This window comes from Balaenoptera musculus, chromosome 18 (assembly GCF_009873245.2).
Source record: "Balaenoptera musculus isolate JJ_BM4_2016_0621 chromosome 18, mBalMus1.pri.v3, whole genome shotgun sequence".
Taxonomy (NCBI): domain Eukaryota; kingdom Metazoa; phylum Chordata; class Mammalia; order Artiodactyla; family Balaenopteridae; genus Balaenoptera; species Balaenoptera musculus.
In genome coordinates, this window is record NC_045802.1 from 4,556,241 (window position 1) to 4,572,327 (window position 16,087).

Consider the following 16,087-nt stretch of genomic DNA (forward strand, 5'->3'; position numbering starts at 1 on the left):
GAGCAGCTTTCTGCCCGGCGTCCCTGCCTTTCCCCGTGGACTCTGTCCCCGGCACAGGGGCTCCTCTCCCCGTGCTCCTCCACGTGCCAGCCCCTCCCCTCTCAGTGTTCATGGTTCCCCGTTGCTCTTGGATAAAGAACAACATTTCTACACAGCCTTCAAGGTCTTACCCACTGTTCGCCCGAATGCACACTCACCTTCTGTCGCTTCTCCTGACGAGATGCTGTCCCATTGCCTCTTGCGTGCGTCTGGCCCCCTCCTCTGCAGAACTGAGGCCTCCTCACCCTGCAGAGCTTGTCCCAGCCTCTCGGGCACCCTCCCTGACTTCCAGACCAGACAGCATTCTCTGTGTAATACATTCATGTTGTTGCACATTTACATGTGTGACTTTGTGGGCTTCCCCCCTGGACCGCAAGCTCCATGAGGGCAGATCCTTGTCTTTTTTTTTGTTTGCCGTTTGTATCGTCTGGACCTGGCAGGTGCTGGGACGTAGTGAGCACCATCGCTCACCTGGATTTGATCATTCAGTCCGCGTTTACTGAACGTGGACCCTCTAGAGCCATGTGTGGAGGTGCCGTGAGGGGAGCGTAGGACTTAAAGGCGCATAGCTCACCTCCCTAAAGATCAGCAGATCTCATGGGGGAAGCAGGAAGGACATAAACACACGTAGAAGTAACTGTCCTCACCTTTAAAGAAGCACCTGCGTAGGACCCAAGTTATTTATTGAAGACATTTTTTCTGGCAAAGTAGGGCTGGAGCAGGAATGATTCTTTGTACGGGAGGGAAGGTAAGTTCTTATCTTGTTTTTGTTTTTGTTAAGCTAGTTGCAGGGTTCGCTTAAATATTCTGGAATAACCTTTTCAAACTGAAATGGAGCATTTAAAATTATGTTTTGAAAGATGATTGCACGTTAGCAAGTCAGAATGGTGTAGGGGTGGGAAACGATTTCTCTGTCTGTTGCGGGCAGGTATTTCATGTGTATAATAGAGATCTAAAAGGTGTCGTACATTGAAAACAAGCTAAATCCTAGTGAAGTGAGAATTCTTGACCAAAAATGACGGTAAGCGACTCTTGAAGTTGCAGCACAGTAACTTTTATGTGTCGATGTTAAATCGTTAGGTATCTGTTATTTTGGTTGGGTCTGAGTTGGGTAAGCGTGTTAGAACGTTCTTGACCCGGGAGTGATGGAAGCGGGCCTGCCTTGTCTGCACCCCAGGCTCGTGGCTGCCGGGGCAACTGCACTAACCTACTCTTTTCCTTCCCTCTCTCTCGGCATGCTTGCCTTCCTTCCTGGACGTCAGGAGCAAAAGCGTATAGATGGCACAACCCGAGAGGTGAAAAAGGTTAGAAAAGCCAGAAACAGGCGCCAGGAGTGGAATATGATGGCGTATGACAAAGAGCTTAGACCCGACACCAGGTTGTCGCAGAGCGTACACCACGGAGCGTCTTCCGAGGGATCCCTGTCCCCAGACACTAGGTGTGTGTGCGTGTGCGTGTTTGTGTGCATGTGTGTGTGCAAGCAGGGCTTGGCGTCCCTGTAAATGGAAATGCACGGTAGCATTGTGTTTCTGTGGCCCACAGTGTGTTTCCGTACTCCCCTTAAAAATGAACGGTATATATGTTTTGACTTCGAAATAATAGTTTAAAGCAGTTTTCTATGACCTTGGGTTGCTTTGTGTGATTTTCTGTCTCTCTGACTTAACTTGATCATTCCATTAACCTAGATGTACTGTTTTAACATTGATTCTGAATTTGGGCATAGTAACTGCCTATGACTGACATTTTAATTTTAATAATCATTTAGTTCTCTCTCTGCCTCTTTTGCTTAGAATGTTGCCTTTCCTTTGCCACTTGGTATATGAAACGATTGGTAGGTGGTAGCTGATGTGATCAAGGAATAACTTGTTCTTTTTGATAACCTTTTCTAAAAGTGATGAACAAAGATTTTTTTTCTTCAGTTCGCTAATCTTATGTATTCTAATTGCAGGAGGAGAATTCTGTTGAAGTTTATTTTAAAAATCTGTTGGCAATTAAGTAAAAATCTCTCTTGCAGATGTGAAAGATGTGGTCAGTAAGCAGCATTTATCCCAAAAGGGCTTCACTGAACGAGAAGAACTGACCAGTCAATTGTAACTTACGGTTAATTTCCTATTTCTGCTTCTGTAAAGTTGGAGTCTTCCATCAGTGTTTAAAAATGTGAATAGAGAATTCTTACGTGATTCAAGGAGGTTTCACAAACAGCAACAACCTGGACCTTGCGTTAGATCTGGGTTTTTTTGTGGGTTTTTTTATGTTTATCTTTATTAACCTCAGTGTTTAGCACAGACTGACAGACGGAAGATGCTTTTAATATTTGGTGGTTACAGCCCCCATAAATACTCCTACCCCACAAGGGCTGTCAGTCATTGTCTATGAGGCAGGTCTAGGTCATTTTTCTGTACAACCTGTGATCGGTTAGCTATTAGAGAATTATTGGAGCTTTAACTGAGCTCTGGCCTCAAGTTTTAATCTTTATGTCAGTTTATTTCTGTGGAAAGTAAGAATGACGATACACTTCGGCTCATAGTTCTTTGGGTGGGGAGAAGTGCTTTAACTTGATAGCTCCCAGGAGGTCCATTTGGTTTTTGTTTTTTTCCAGCTAACTTAGTTGTGACTGTTTACTCATGCAAAACATATACTTTGTAATTCTCCATATATTCTCTTTCATTTCAGTAGGTAGATGGAAAATGACTTTTTTTAATCCCTCAGTTGAATAATTGATATTTATTCTAGAATCTGAGATTAGATTGTGCCATACTGGGTGTACAATTGATGGATGATATCCCTTAAATTATTTTGGAAATTTTTATTTTTTATTTGACTAAAGTGTATCACTATTTTTCTTATTATAAAATAAGATAAACTTTTTATACTTGGAAATTATAGAAAAAATTAAAGTATTCATAATCCTGTTATCCAGAGAAACCACTTTGTTTGCATTTTAGTGTATTTCTTTCTTTGGTCTTTTTTCTGTAAATGTGTATATTTTTCTTTTACAAAAGTGAAATCCTGCTCTGTGTTTTCTGTCTTTTGATTTTTTTTACTTCTTGTATTCATGTTTTAAGTATTATTTAGAAACATGGTTTTTAATGGATGTATTCAGGATAACTGAGGGAAATTTGAGTATCAAGTATCATGGTATGTGTATAAGTTGTTCATATAACTTATATATTTTAAGCTGATCACATAAACTAATGATAAGTTTTTACTCTCTTTGTAGATGGTCAGGAATGGTTTGATTCTAAGCGTACATTTAGGATGAGACTTGATGCAGTGCCTGCCCACTGCTCTCCCCAGCGATCCGGAAGCAGGATGCCTCCTTGCCCACTGTCCTCCCCCCTTTCCTCCTCCTGTCCTGGGTGTTGCAGACGCCTGACTCTGCCCACCCTCCCACCCACAGAGCCCTGAGGGATTCGTTTGATTCTCCCACTGGGTCTCCACTGCTTACACCTACTTCTTCCCGTTGCCATCTTGTCTTCACTCCTCCAAGTTCTCTTTCCCGTAACAGATAATTCCTGATGCTCATGCAGCTTCAGGACCATCCGCTCGTGCCGACACTAGTGCCGTGTTTTCTGTGGCTGATTTCTGCCTTCCTGTGGGGTTCCTTGTCTCTCAGAGGTCACCCACCTCCTCACCTCTCCTCCAGCCCACCAGTGTCCCCTGTACTTGGGCAGTGACCTCTCGAGTGACCGGTCCCGTCTCCCACCCACCCTTCATCAGAGCCCTGCCCTCCCCGCTCTCCTGCTGTAATTCTTGATGTCGGACATTCACCGCCCGTTCCTTTCCTCCATCCGATTATGCCCTTTGTATTGCCTCCTTTCGGCCCTTTATCACCAAGCTACTTGACAGGACAGCTTTCCAAATTGTGCCAGAATGTTCCCAGTTCCTGGCTTCTAATCCCATCAGAAGCACTCCGTGTTTTGTAGATAAGTCTGTTTCCATTAGAAAGTTATGCCCAGTCTGTGACGTAGCCCCCCTGACAGAGCCAAGCACCCATCATCAAGGACTCCAGAGTTTTAGGTATTTACGTTTTTAAAATAAGATAAATCTAAATACAGGTCAGAGTCTTCCCCCGTTAAAAATATTTTTAACTCTCTGACCAGCAGTTGCCATAGTTCAAAAGACAGTCATACGTGCACCGTAATCTAGAATTTATAGTGCACTTAGGGGAGAAGAAAATGAGTTACAAGTTGTTATTAGATTGCAATTAGGGAAGGAAAAAGAAAAAAGCCAGCCATCTTTTGCCATTTAAAGATCTTTTCTGTGTGGTGTGATACTCCAGGGACACTACTGTCTGAATTCCAAAGACCCAATGTGTGTTTGCCTCCTTCCTTCAGAGAGAGAGACACAAGCTGAATCCTAACAGAAACCAGCAAATAAGTGTGAGAAAAGTAAGAACGAGAAGAGAAGAGTGGGAGAGAAGGAAGATGGGCATTGAGTTTATGAGTGACGCCAGGAAACTGCAGCAGGCAGGGAGCTCGGGAGACAACAGGACGCCCAGAGGGTTTGTCGCTCCGCTTGTTCTCAGGTCGCAGCCTCAGCAACCCCCTGCTTCGGCGTCACGAGAGGATGTGCCCCCTGTACTGACCACGCGTCCCGTAACCCGGGTGACTAACACCCTGTGACGTTGCCGAGCCCTCCCCTCCCCCAGCGGCCGGGTACCAGCATCCTTCCGAACCCTGCTGACTAAAACGGGACGTGCATTCCTTTCAGAGTTTCCCTCCCACCCGTGCGTTCAGAGACAGCAAGAGGGCCTCAGCGCATGGCACCGCACTCCTCCTCTCTTTTTTGGCTAAACATGTTTCTTCTGTTTAAGAGAACTGCGACTCACCGTATTGCATCCTTGATTTCTTTTTCTGTTCTTACTGTTAATATGTATCCGGTTCGTCTGCCATTTGATAAGGTCTCATCATATGCTGTCAGTTTCATTGCACTGAAATCTTAGGTCTCCGATGCCATTTTCACGTTAAGCAGAGTGTGTCCTGGAGCCCCCCGTCTTAGAAAAGTCAGCTGCGATGTTGAGGAAGGGGGGCTCTGCTGTCTGCCGCTTGCCCGTTCGTCTGATGCACTCACTTCACAGCTGCGGCTCTGAATCCACGTAACCCTGGCGCTTGCCGCTAAAGTCGTGATTACATTGTCGCTTGTGGGCCTAGACCTAGTTGATGGGAAAGGGAATAAGCGTGTGATTTCTGTGCCTTGGCCGTGTTGTTATTCAAATACATGCTGATGCCTGGAGGGGAAATCGTTTTCACTTACGTCGCTTTCTCCCACCCCCGGTTCTGGCCGTCAGGTCCCACGCATCGGACGTCACGGATTACTCGTATCCCGCCACCCCCAACCATTCTCTGCACCCGCAGCCCGGGACGCCTTCCCACGGAGCCGGTGACGCACCGCCACGCGGGCCGGCAGCCCAGGCCCCCGAGCACGAGTACCGGCCCCCGTCGGCCTCGGCCAGGCACCTGGCCTTGAACCGGCCCCAGAAGCCGCCTCCGCCCCCGCCGCAGGCCGCAGAGGCATCGCAGGCCCCCGCGCCCTTGGCTCCCGCCGACTACGGGTAATTCCCCACTCCCGGGCTCTGACCGTGGCTTGCCATTGCACTGGGGTCTTGCTGTGCGTGGTGGGAGAATTTTCACTGAATAATCACACTGTGGAGGCCAGGATGCAGCCAAGAAATGACCAGATACAGATACTGTCAGTCGTGAGAAATCCTGTGTGAAAAAATGCAGTGTCACGCTGCTCCCCCTTTTTATTACAGATAAACCTCAGGTTGGTGTGTGTATTCGTGAACACACGTTCCCTTTATGTCTGAATGACTGAGCCAAGGCCTTGACAGAGGGTGAGCTGCCAGTTTTGTGAACCTGTCTCAGGTGCTCCAGTGTTTCTCTGTATGTGCCGGGCAAACCGCCGAGAACTCGTATCTCAAAGGAGAAAACTATACAGTGCAGCATTTGTTACACTTGTACGTGTAACCCGGACCTCTTGGTGCCCAAATACTCTTCTGCCACCAGGTCCTCTTGTTTTCTGTCGTTTGGGAAAAATTCGAACACCTCCTAAACAAAGACCCTCCTGTTTAGCGTTTGTTAATTGAAGCCCCCGCCTGTGTTTTGATAGGCTGTAGTTTTCGCACAACCTTGGTCTTTAAAGAGTTAGCCCCTCCAAGTCAGCGCCCAGGCAAGTTGAAAATGTGTTTCCATCAAGTGTTTTTCTTCACTCCAGAGCAGCGTGGGTCGCATTCTGAATGTATGTCCCTCAGCTCCCCGAGGTTTTCTCCCTGTGGTTGGTTCTCTTTAAGTCAGGATCCCCAGAGTGTGTTCTGTGGCTCTTACCAAGTATTAGGCAGAGAGGGTTTGCGGTCCAGGTGGTTTGGAAAGCTCTTGGCTAAATAGAATTCAGCAGATTTCTTGGCTGGAGGGGTTTTCAAAGCTTTGGATATTCTGATGGGCGTCATGGGCTTGGGGAATTTCCGTGGAGACGCGATATAAAATACAGAATTTTCCAATCTGATTGGCCACAGAACCCTTGTAAGATGGGTTTTCAAGCCGCCACTTCTGAGATGCCTCGTGCAAAGGATGCATTTGTGCTGCCTTCTTAGCTCTGCAGTCAGCTATTCCAGTGTCCCACAGAAAGTTACTGTTTCAGTGGTTAACTTTCTGGTGCACGTCAGTAGACGATCGTGAATTCCGACCTAGGGGTTTATGTGGACCTGTGATCCGAAGCGTGGACGTTCGTGCCCTGCAGTGTTGTAAATTCAGCGGCCAGTGTGCGTCTTGTCTGGGGAGGCCTCTCTCTGAGGCGTGTGAGAACCTCCGAGGACGGGACCCTGGGTTGCCCACTGGTGACTCTTGTTTCGTGTCTCCGCCAGGATGCTCCCGGCACAGATCATGGAGTATTACAACCCCTCAGGACCCCCGCCGCCGCCGCCCCCGCCCATGATCCCTTCCGCACAGACTGCCTTCGTCAGCCCCCTCCAGATGCCCACGCAGCCCCCCTTCCCGGCGTCCGCCGGCCCCTCCTACGCGGGTCCGCCCCACCCTCCCTCCGGTGGGCTGGTGGTCACGGCCCCGCCCCCCCCGGGCCCCCCGCCGCCGCCGCCGGGCCCTCCAGGTGCCGGCTCTTCGCTCTCCTCCTCCCCGATGCACGGCCCGCCGGGAGCCGAGGCCAAGAGGCCGGAGGCTGCGCAGCCGCCCGTGAGCGACGCCCGGAGCGACCTCCTCGCTGCCATTCGGATGGGTGAGTGCGCGTCCCGGGACGCTGCCCCCTGTCCCGGCAGCTGCAGCCTCGTCTGCTTCCGGAGACCCCCTCTGCCCCAGAGGGCCGGTGGAAGAGGGTTGAAGGAGCCTTGTTTGGTTTTCTTTTTTCTTAATAGTGGATACATTTTTTTTCAGTGCAAAGTAAGCTCAGTGATAAAGCACAGAATTCAGGAAAGCTTTACTTGAGCAGAAACAGATAATAAAAATGATCATTAATTAATTGGATCTTTTTTCTCTGTGTTCTACTCTAAGGGCCAAAGTGTAAATGAAAGAAAATGAGCTCATGTCAGTGACAGTTTTTTTAGAAATCTAGGATGTATCTTACTTAGCCTTTTCATATTTTTAGTTTGATGTGCTAAGCCAGTAGATTTTCAACATTTATTTAAGTAGCAAAACCCTTGTCAGGTGAAGGTCCTACACCAAACCCCAGGACATGAAACCTTAAGACGTGGAGCGTCTCTGGTCAGATCAGGGCGGAGGAGCCCAGCTCCTCCCCCGTGTGCCCCTCCCGGTCAGAACCCGCGTTAAACGTCTATTCCACATCATTTACTCTTAACCCCAGGTCCTGGCCCACATGGGCTGAGGGTCCGACAAGATGTGGAACTCTTCCGAGAGCTTCCCATGCAGTGAGGGCTGCCGCATCCCCTGGGCGCAGTTTGGTGGCTTTGGTCTGCAGGTGGCTGGGGGAGGGGCTGGCCGCATGTCCTCGACACCCCTCCCAGGACACGGGGACAGCACTGCCTCTGCCCCTTGTGCAGGCACCGCGGCCAGGCCTGGGTGTGGCGTCCGCCCTCCTGCGGGTCCTGGAGCTCTTGTATGCATTGACGTTACTGACGCACGATGATTTTTGTCAAGAAAAAAGTCCCAGTCATAATACCTCACTGATGACGCGTTTGGGGTCCTGGTAGGACAGTGTTTTGCTTTTTGACACCTGTGAGCCTTGTCCAATGAGAGGGATCCGTAACCTGGATCTGTCAGAGGAAACCTCGAGGACCCCGCATGGAGGGACATCCTACGGAAACACGAAGGTCATAGAACACAGAGATTAAGGGAGGTCAGCGAAACGTGGCAAGTAATGTAACAGGTGAGATCCCATGTCGGATCCCAAACCTGGTGGAAAACTTTTTTCGTTTGTTATATTAGGTCTATTTGCAAAATTTAAATAAAATTCATAGAATAGATGGTACTATTGTATCTCTGCTGATAGTCTGATTTTGATCAATTTTTTTTTTGGGAAAGACACATGAAGTATTTTAGGGGCAAAGGGACATTATATGCCACTTAACTCTCAAATGGTCCAGAAAAAAATTATGTGTGTGTGTGTAAATGAGAGTGATAGAGGATAAATTTGGTCAGATGTTATCAGTTGGGGAATCTGAGTAGGTTATATGGGAACGTTTTTCTACTAGTCTTACAGCTACTTTATAGGTCTGAAATTATTCTGAAAGAAAAGTTTAAAGAAATAACACATTACATTGTTAGATATCCCATTTTGTTACTTACAAAAGTAAGAGAGTAAGATGATTGTGATCTCATACCCATTTTCTTTTTTTTTTTTTTTAATTTATTTATGTATTTATTTATTTTTGGCTGTGTTGGGTCTTTGTTTCTATGCGAGGGCTTTCTCTAGTTGTGGCAAGCGGGGGCCACTCTTCATCGCGGTGCGCGGGCCTCTCACTATCGCGGCCTCTCGTTGTGGAGCACAGGCTCCAGATGCGCAGGCTCAGTAATTGTGGCTCATGGGCCCAGTTGCTCCGCGGCATGTGGGATCTTCCCAGACCAAGGCTCGAACCCATGTCCCCTGCATTGGCAGGCAGATTCTTAACCACTGCGCCACCAGGGAAGCCCTCTCATACCCATTTTCAACGGTAATTGCTGAAGCTAAGCTTTCTTACTTACCTTGCCCGCTTAGCCAGAAGCTCTTGGCTCTGTTTCCCAAGACTTTGGGTTCCAGGCTGTCCAGGAACATGGTCCACTATGGGGGCCACCGGCCACCATAAATCTACCTTGAAACAGCCTCTCGTGCCCGGTGGCTACCGGGTCGGGCCGTGCCGCCCTGGAGTTTTCTTTCACGGTGCTCACATGCACTGAAATCGTAACTGACTTTCTTATATTTCAACACATCGCTGTAAAGAACGTTATGACTTTACACATTTCTTTTTTCTTGGTCATGAGACTCTATTTCCCAAGCTTCTCCCCTCAGATTTCTCAAGCTTTTTCTTATAGTGTCAGTAGGGAAAACAACAGTCGGATAGACTTTTGTGTCCGTTGCTGTGTGATTGGAGCAGTAAGCCGAGGGGTTCCACTCTAAGCCGCGTCTCGTGTCTCCAGGAATCCAGCTGAAGAAGGTGCAGGAACAGCAGGAACAGGAGGCCAGGCGCGAGCCCGTGGGTGACGACGTGGCCACCATCCTGTCGCGGCGCATCGCCGTCGAGTACAGCGACTCGGATGACGACTCGGAGCTGGACGAGAACGACTGGTCCGACTGAGGCTGGCGCCCCGGGGACCGGGCTGGGGACCGGGCTGGGCAGTGTGCTGACGATTTCTGTGGTCCCAGCACCCAGATAGTGGTATTATAATCCCGTAGCTTAGCGACTTTTGTATCAATAACGTGAGATTGCTTTTGCACATCCAAAAATTCTGGGTTTTTCAGTATTTACTGTGGAATACTTAAGTGCCACTAAACATAGCAAACCGTGCTGCACACGAGGAAATAAGCTGTAACTATTGCATCGTCCTGAAAACAGCCTTCTGCTTCCTTCCTCTTGGCCATGAAGGTACGTAGTGCAGTTTGGGTTCACTCTCCTTGATCATTAAAATCCTGCAGACTTGCTGTGTGTTTGTGAAGCTGCCTGATGTCTGGTCTTTGCAAGATTAATGACTGTGCGTCAGACTGATGTCTTCCCATCAGTAAGTGATATTGTTTCCACTTTTTTTTAAAAATGTGTTTCAGAAGAAGTTGGTTCTAGAGAGAAAGATTGGACAAGTAGGAGAATTAGATGTTTCTGTTTTCAGTTTCTCGGCCTGGTAGCCTCTGTGAGTTGGAATGTTCTGTTGAAGAATTTCGTTTCCTTTGCTCACTCTTGTGAAATGTGAACTTGGCCCTTTTCAGGCAGGATTCCCTGTGGGCATCCATGGAGTCAGTGCTTGTTGATGAGTTTTGTAAGAGGTTTCAGCAGCGCAGTGGTAATGAAAGCGGAGAACAGCCCTTCTTCCTTCAGGGCCATTGCCATCTGCGATGGCACGCAGAACCCTTGGCAGCCCTTGCAGCTCGGGTACCAGCCCGTCCGGACCCGGGTGGTCCCGGAGCTGCGGAGCCCAGCATGGCCCCGGGTGCAGAGCCCTGCACAACCTCTCTTCCGGAGCCATGTGCCAAGTGAGGCCACGTGGAGGCCTCGGTGCTGCAGAGAAGGTGCCAGGTGGCACCTCGCCCCAGCTGGTCTGAATCCTGACAGCTTCAGTTTAGGTGAAAGGAGACTTGGGCAGCTTTTCACCTTTCCTGGTGCTATGGCCAGTTAGGGACCCAGCACGAGTAGAGCCTTCACTCTGTCCTAGAAGCACATGGGTCCCTTTCCCACACGGTCGTCAGCGCACGAGCCTGGACCAGGTACCTCAGAGGAGAGTCGCCCCTTCACTGGAGCAGGTCATGTCCCTTCCTCGTCCCCTCCCACGTGGTGACACGTGAGCCCAGGCAGATTTTCCTGCCCAAGGCAAACCCCTGGGAAACTCATGAATGAGAGCTTACATTCTGTAATGCTGGGTGAAGGGTAACTGCTTGTTTGGAAGGAATAAACACCCCAGGCTTTGATCTCAGATATAACTTCACAGATGTACGAGACACTTTACCCACTGAGCAGTTCTTTGTTCTGTACCGTGTGTCAAACGGACCGTGGGTCCTAGCGACTCTCAGTTGTGACCCAGGAATCTGTAGCTGAGACAGAGGTGTTTGGGTGGATGGTAGAATGTCAGCAGGACCCCGACTGCCGGGTTTTGTTAATGAGTTCTCCTCAGGACGTCACCGGCCCCCCATCACGTCTGTGTCCCCGAGGGACACTTGTGGCCTGTGGAAGGTCATGGTCATCCTGTAAGGCCAGCCTGACGGGCTTTTAGTCACCTAGGTTGGAACTCTGAAAAGCCTCAGGTCTGTATTACCTTTCCCAGTGCCGGGCCAGGTTATCTGAGTCTTTTCAGCCAAAGCCAGCTGTCTGGGCACGTGGTTCTTGAGTTTCTGTGTCTTGGAGCTCGTCACCGTACGTTTATTGCCTGTAAGTAGTAGTTATTAATGAACTTTTCAGTTTCTCTCTTTAATTTCTCTCCTTTTTTTTCCCAATGCAGAGGCCAACTGTGTTGGCATTTTCCTTGGGACTTTCACCAATTTTGATCGTATTTTGTCTTTCTTATAATATTTTGTCTTTAGCTTTACTTTGGATAAGGATCACCTGTGTCATTCTAGAACTTGTATTTGGTAATGCTTCTTTGTTTTTTTTTTATGTCCCTTCTGTCCTCAGGATGGAGAGAATGCATAAAGCTACTATCCATGTCAGGATTTCTTCTATTTATATCCTATTACAATAAAATTAGTGGCACTTTATTCATAAATATTCATGAGCCTGTTAAGTATCGGTTGTCTTCCTGTAGTTTAATCAACAAGTTATTTTCAACTTGATATTCTGACTAGTGAAAAAGCTTTTGCCCTGATATGTTATGTAGCCTTTAAAAGAAGGGGAGAGGACTAAAATCCAGTTTAGATTATTTTTTGCAGTATTTTTCTCAGCGCATTTGATTTATTCTAAAAATGAAATCCAGACTTTTTCTAATATGATAGTACATGAAAAGGAAAAAGTGACTATTTTGAATTGTCCGTTCTCATTTTCAAAAAGTATTTACAAAACAAATGGAGAAAAACGTAAATGCATCCTTCATATACATGGATTTTACATTTTAAAGTAGTTGTATGTTGTAAGCTTATTTTAAATTGTCCCGTTTCCCCCCGTGTGTATTTAGTTTAATTTCTTACAAGCTTTTCCTCATGTCATAGATCAGGCAGAGGGATGAGAAGCTTCCTCAGAGCCACCCAGGCTGTGGTTGATTTTCTGTTGTTGGCCCCAAACCATAAGATCTGGTCACTGACATTTTTCTTCAGTAGAAGTATACTGTTGGAGAATTAGCATTTTCATTTCAGTAAATTTTTAGACTATCGAAATCTTTTCTGAGCACCAAGTGGCTAGGTTGTGAAAGTTCTATAATAATTTGCAGCTGAAATTCATGATACACTTTCATCCACTGAGCACTCATGGGAGTGTGTCAGCGACAGTAGCAAGTAATTTTTGTTTTCTAAACCAGAGTCTGTCATCTTGCAGTATTACCAATGCTGTTGTACACTGAATTTAAAGTGGTATTAAAAAAACAAACCTCCTAGTAAATAATTTTTATCTGTTTGTATATCTTACTATAGATGATGTACAAGTAACATCTAAATAAAATTACACTTTTAACCCTAAACACTTTTGCTTATTTATAACAGTGTTGTATGTTTAATCTTTGGCGGGTGGGGGGGGGGAAGTTGGGGGTTGGGTGGTGCTTTTAATTAGCATTTTCATTATTAGGTAACAGAAGATACTGCTCTGATTTCCATTTAAATTTCTGCACAATTCTTGTGTAGCCAAGAGTTCAGGTTGGAGTCTCGAGCGAGTCGGGAAAGCACTGGTATAGTTAGAAAGAAGAAGCCATTCCCGGAACAGGAAGCAACCTGCCCAGAAGACAGAGGCGTCTCGACCACATCCAGTCTCGGTTATCATAGCGACTGATATTCTGGAGCATTGATTGCTTCTGAGATGCTTCCATTTAACCCTTAAGGTAACCCTCTGAAAGGGGCATTCTCTCTGCTTCCTATGGGAGGGAACAGAGTGAAGATCAGCTGCTGGCCCGGGGAGGTTCTCGGGGGATCTGAAGTGCAGCATTGCAGGGGGTCGGGGGGTAAGAGGGGCGCCTTAGGGGGAGCAGGCTGGCGTCGAGGCTGCTGTGGCCGCCGCCCCGAGCTGCCCATGCGCGCCGTGTGCTCCGCGTGTGCTACGTTCACCTGCATGTGCTGAGGCCCTCCCGGCACGGCCCGACCCCTCGACAGCGAGCAGCTGCTTGTGCAGTGATTGGATGAATGACAGATTTTCCAGTTCCTTTTTCTCACCGAAAGTGAATTGTGTGCAATTTTTTTTATAAATGTATTTATGTATTTATTTATTTTTGGCTGTGTTGGGTGTTCGTTTCTGTGCGAGGGCTTTCTCCAGTTGCGGCAAGCGGGGGCCACTCTTCATCGCGGTGCGCGGACCTCTCACTGTCGCGGCCTCTCCTGTTGTGGAGCACAGGCTCCAGACACGCAGGCTCAGTAGTTGTGGCTCATGGGCTTAGTTGCTCCACGGCATGTGGGATCTTCCCAGACCAGGACTCGAACCCATGTCCCCTGCATTGGCAGGCAGATTCTCAACCACTGCACCACCAGGGAAGCCCTGCAATTTTTAAAACATGAAGCATTTTGCCAGGTACCCCGTATTTCCTCCTTATTAGTCCTTGTCCCTGGATGCATGGCTCCCACTCTACCTGGGTGTGTTCCCAACAACCTGGGCCCCGCAGCACAGACATGGGGCCCTCGTGTTTACTGTTACAGCCTGTTTGTTGAGCCCAGCGCCTGGCACTTCATAGGCGTCCATACATCTTTACTGACTGATGGTCGTTTGCAGAGCAGAAGAGAAGCCTCCGTCAACACACATTCGAAGGCTTAAGAAGAGTGTAAATGCAATAACCCGCGTAAAGCGCACAGAACTGTGCCGGACACCTTGCCGACAGAGGGGAATGTTGGCCATCGGCATCTGCAGGCCACTTGCTGAAGATGAGGCACAGGTCGGTCTTAACCCTTATGGAGCATCTCGTCTAAAGAGAAAGACATTATATGTTGTCGAATAAGTAATTTCGATCATCGTCCGTGTACTTTAGTCAGGGGTGAGGTGAGGTCTGCTCAGTCTAGACTGGACCAAGGGAAGCTGAGGTCTAGGAATGGACAGAAATTAGCTGGGAGCAAAGGGCAGGGAGGGGGTTTCTCAATAGCGGGGACAGCATTGGTGTTCGCTGAGTGGGAAGGACCATGACAGGTGACCATGGAACCCAAGTATCAGTGAAATGTAGCAAGAAGAAGGGGGGGTGTCGTGAGATGGGGTACAAATAGGGTGGAGACCTTCCTGGGCCCAGTACTCAGGACCGAGGGGGATATTTTTGTTTGTTTGTTTGTTTTTTTGGCTGCATCGGGTCTTCCTTGTTGTGCGTGGGCTTTCTCTAATTGTGGTGAGCAGGGGCTACTCTTCGTTGCGGTGTGCGGGCTTCTCATTGCGGTGGCTTCTCTTGTTGCGGAGCACAGGCTCTAGGCACGCAGGCTTCACTAGTTGTGGCACGCGGGCTCAGTAGTTGTGGCTCTAGAGCGCAGGCTCAGTAGTTGTGGTGCACGGGCTTAGCTGCTCCACGGCATGTGGGATCTTCCCAGACCAGGGCTCGAATCCGTGTCCCCTGCATTGGCAGGCAGATTCTTAACCACTGTGCCACCAGGGAAGCCCCTGAGGGGGCTTTTTAAGCCACCACAGCTGCAGCTTCAAACGTATAGAAAATCTCTCCATATTTGCAGCATGTTGGTTATTCATTGATCTTGACAGCCTCATGCCTTAGTACTAATACTCTATGTAGCGTATTAGTTTTACTTAGATCAGTTTTACTTATTTATTTATATTATATTTAGAAGGCTTCTTAGTGCTAGGCTAGTCCAGCTCCCTAGCCTTAAAGATGGAGAATCTGGCCATTGCTTGGGTTGCAGAACTTGGTCTCTTAAGTCTTATTCTCAAACTGTGGCACCCCTGTTCCACAGCAGACCTGTTCAGTAAATGCCCATGCACCCGTATCTATCCATCCATCAATCCACCTTATTTTATGCATTTCAAAGTTCCAGTATACTTCACCCCTGAGCACTTCAGTATATCATAAATTAGAGTTTAATATTTGTATTTAATATTTTAAGGTAAAAGATACTTAGAGTGAAATGCACACATCTTAGGTATACCATTCAATGAGTTTTACAGTGTGTGCCCTCGTGTAATGCAAATCCCATCAAGATAGAAACATTACTCTGACCTCAGAAAGTTCTCTCGGGCCCTTTCTGAGTCAGTTCTCTCCTATTCCAGTCCCCAGAGCAACCACTGTTCTAGCTTTTTGTTTGTTTGTTTTCCATGGGTTAATTTAGCCTGTTTAGAACTTCATCTGTATAGAATAAAACAGTACGTGCCCTTTTGCATCTGGCTTCTTTGAGCATAATGTTTTTGAAATTCATTCACGTTATTGCATGTGTCAATTGTTAGTTCCTTTTTATTGCTGAGTACTGTTCCTTTGTATGAATATACCACAGTGGGTTTATCCATTTTTTTGGATAAGACTTACACAAGTCCTTTCTGGACATATGTGTTCATCTATCTTTGGATAAATATCTAGGAGTGAAATTTCTGTATCATAGGTAGGTGCCTGTTTAGTTTTATAAGAAACTGCCAGACTTTTGCAAAGTGGATATACTGTTTTATCATCAGCAGCAATGTTGCGCCACATCCTTAGATGTGATTTTCTTTGTATTTATCCTGCTTGGGGTTCACTGATATTGAATCTGCAAATTTATGTCTTTCATGAAATCTGGGAAATATTTGGACATTATTTTTTCAAATGTATTTTCTGCCCCTTTCCATACTTGCCTTCTTATACTGCTATTACAGGCAGAC

The 16,087-nt window shown here is 47.4% G+C and overlaps 1 protein-coding gene across 4 annotated transcripts in view; it reads left to right on the forward strand.

Annotated features, from left to right (window-relative positions):
- Positions 1–12,791, forward strand: part of WASF3 (WASP family member 3) — a 93,646-nt gene extending 80,855 nt beyond the window's left edge. For 3 of the 4 annotated variants that reach the window (XM_036831637.1, XM_036831638.1, XM_036831639.1), the window contains 4 exons: positions 1,302–1,477; positions 5,330–5,593; positions 6,902–7,269; positions 9,621–12,791. In XM_036831637.1, coding sequence (XP_036687532.1) covers positions 1,302–1,477; positions 5,330–5,593; positions 6,902–7,269; positions 9,621–9,778 — 966 coding nt within the window. In that variant the 3' untranslated portion in view covers positions 9,779–12,791. Of the gene's footprint in view, positions 1–1,301; positions 1,478–4,376; positions 4,544–5,329; positions 5,594–6,901; positions 7,270–9,620 lie in introns of all 4 variants that reach the window. The other variant, XM_036831640.1, reaches the window with a different exon arrangement.
- The last annotated feature ends 3,296 nt before the right edge of the window (positions 12,792–16,087 follow it).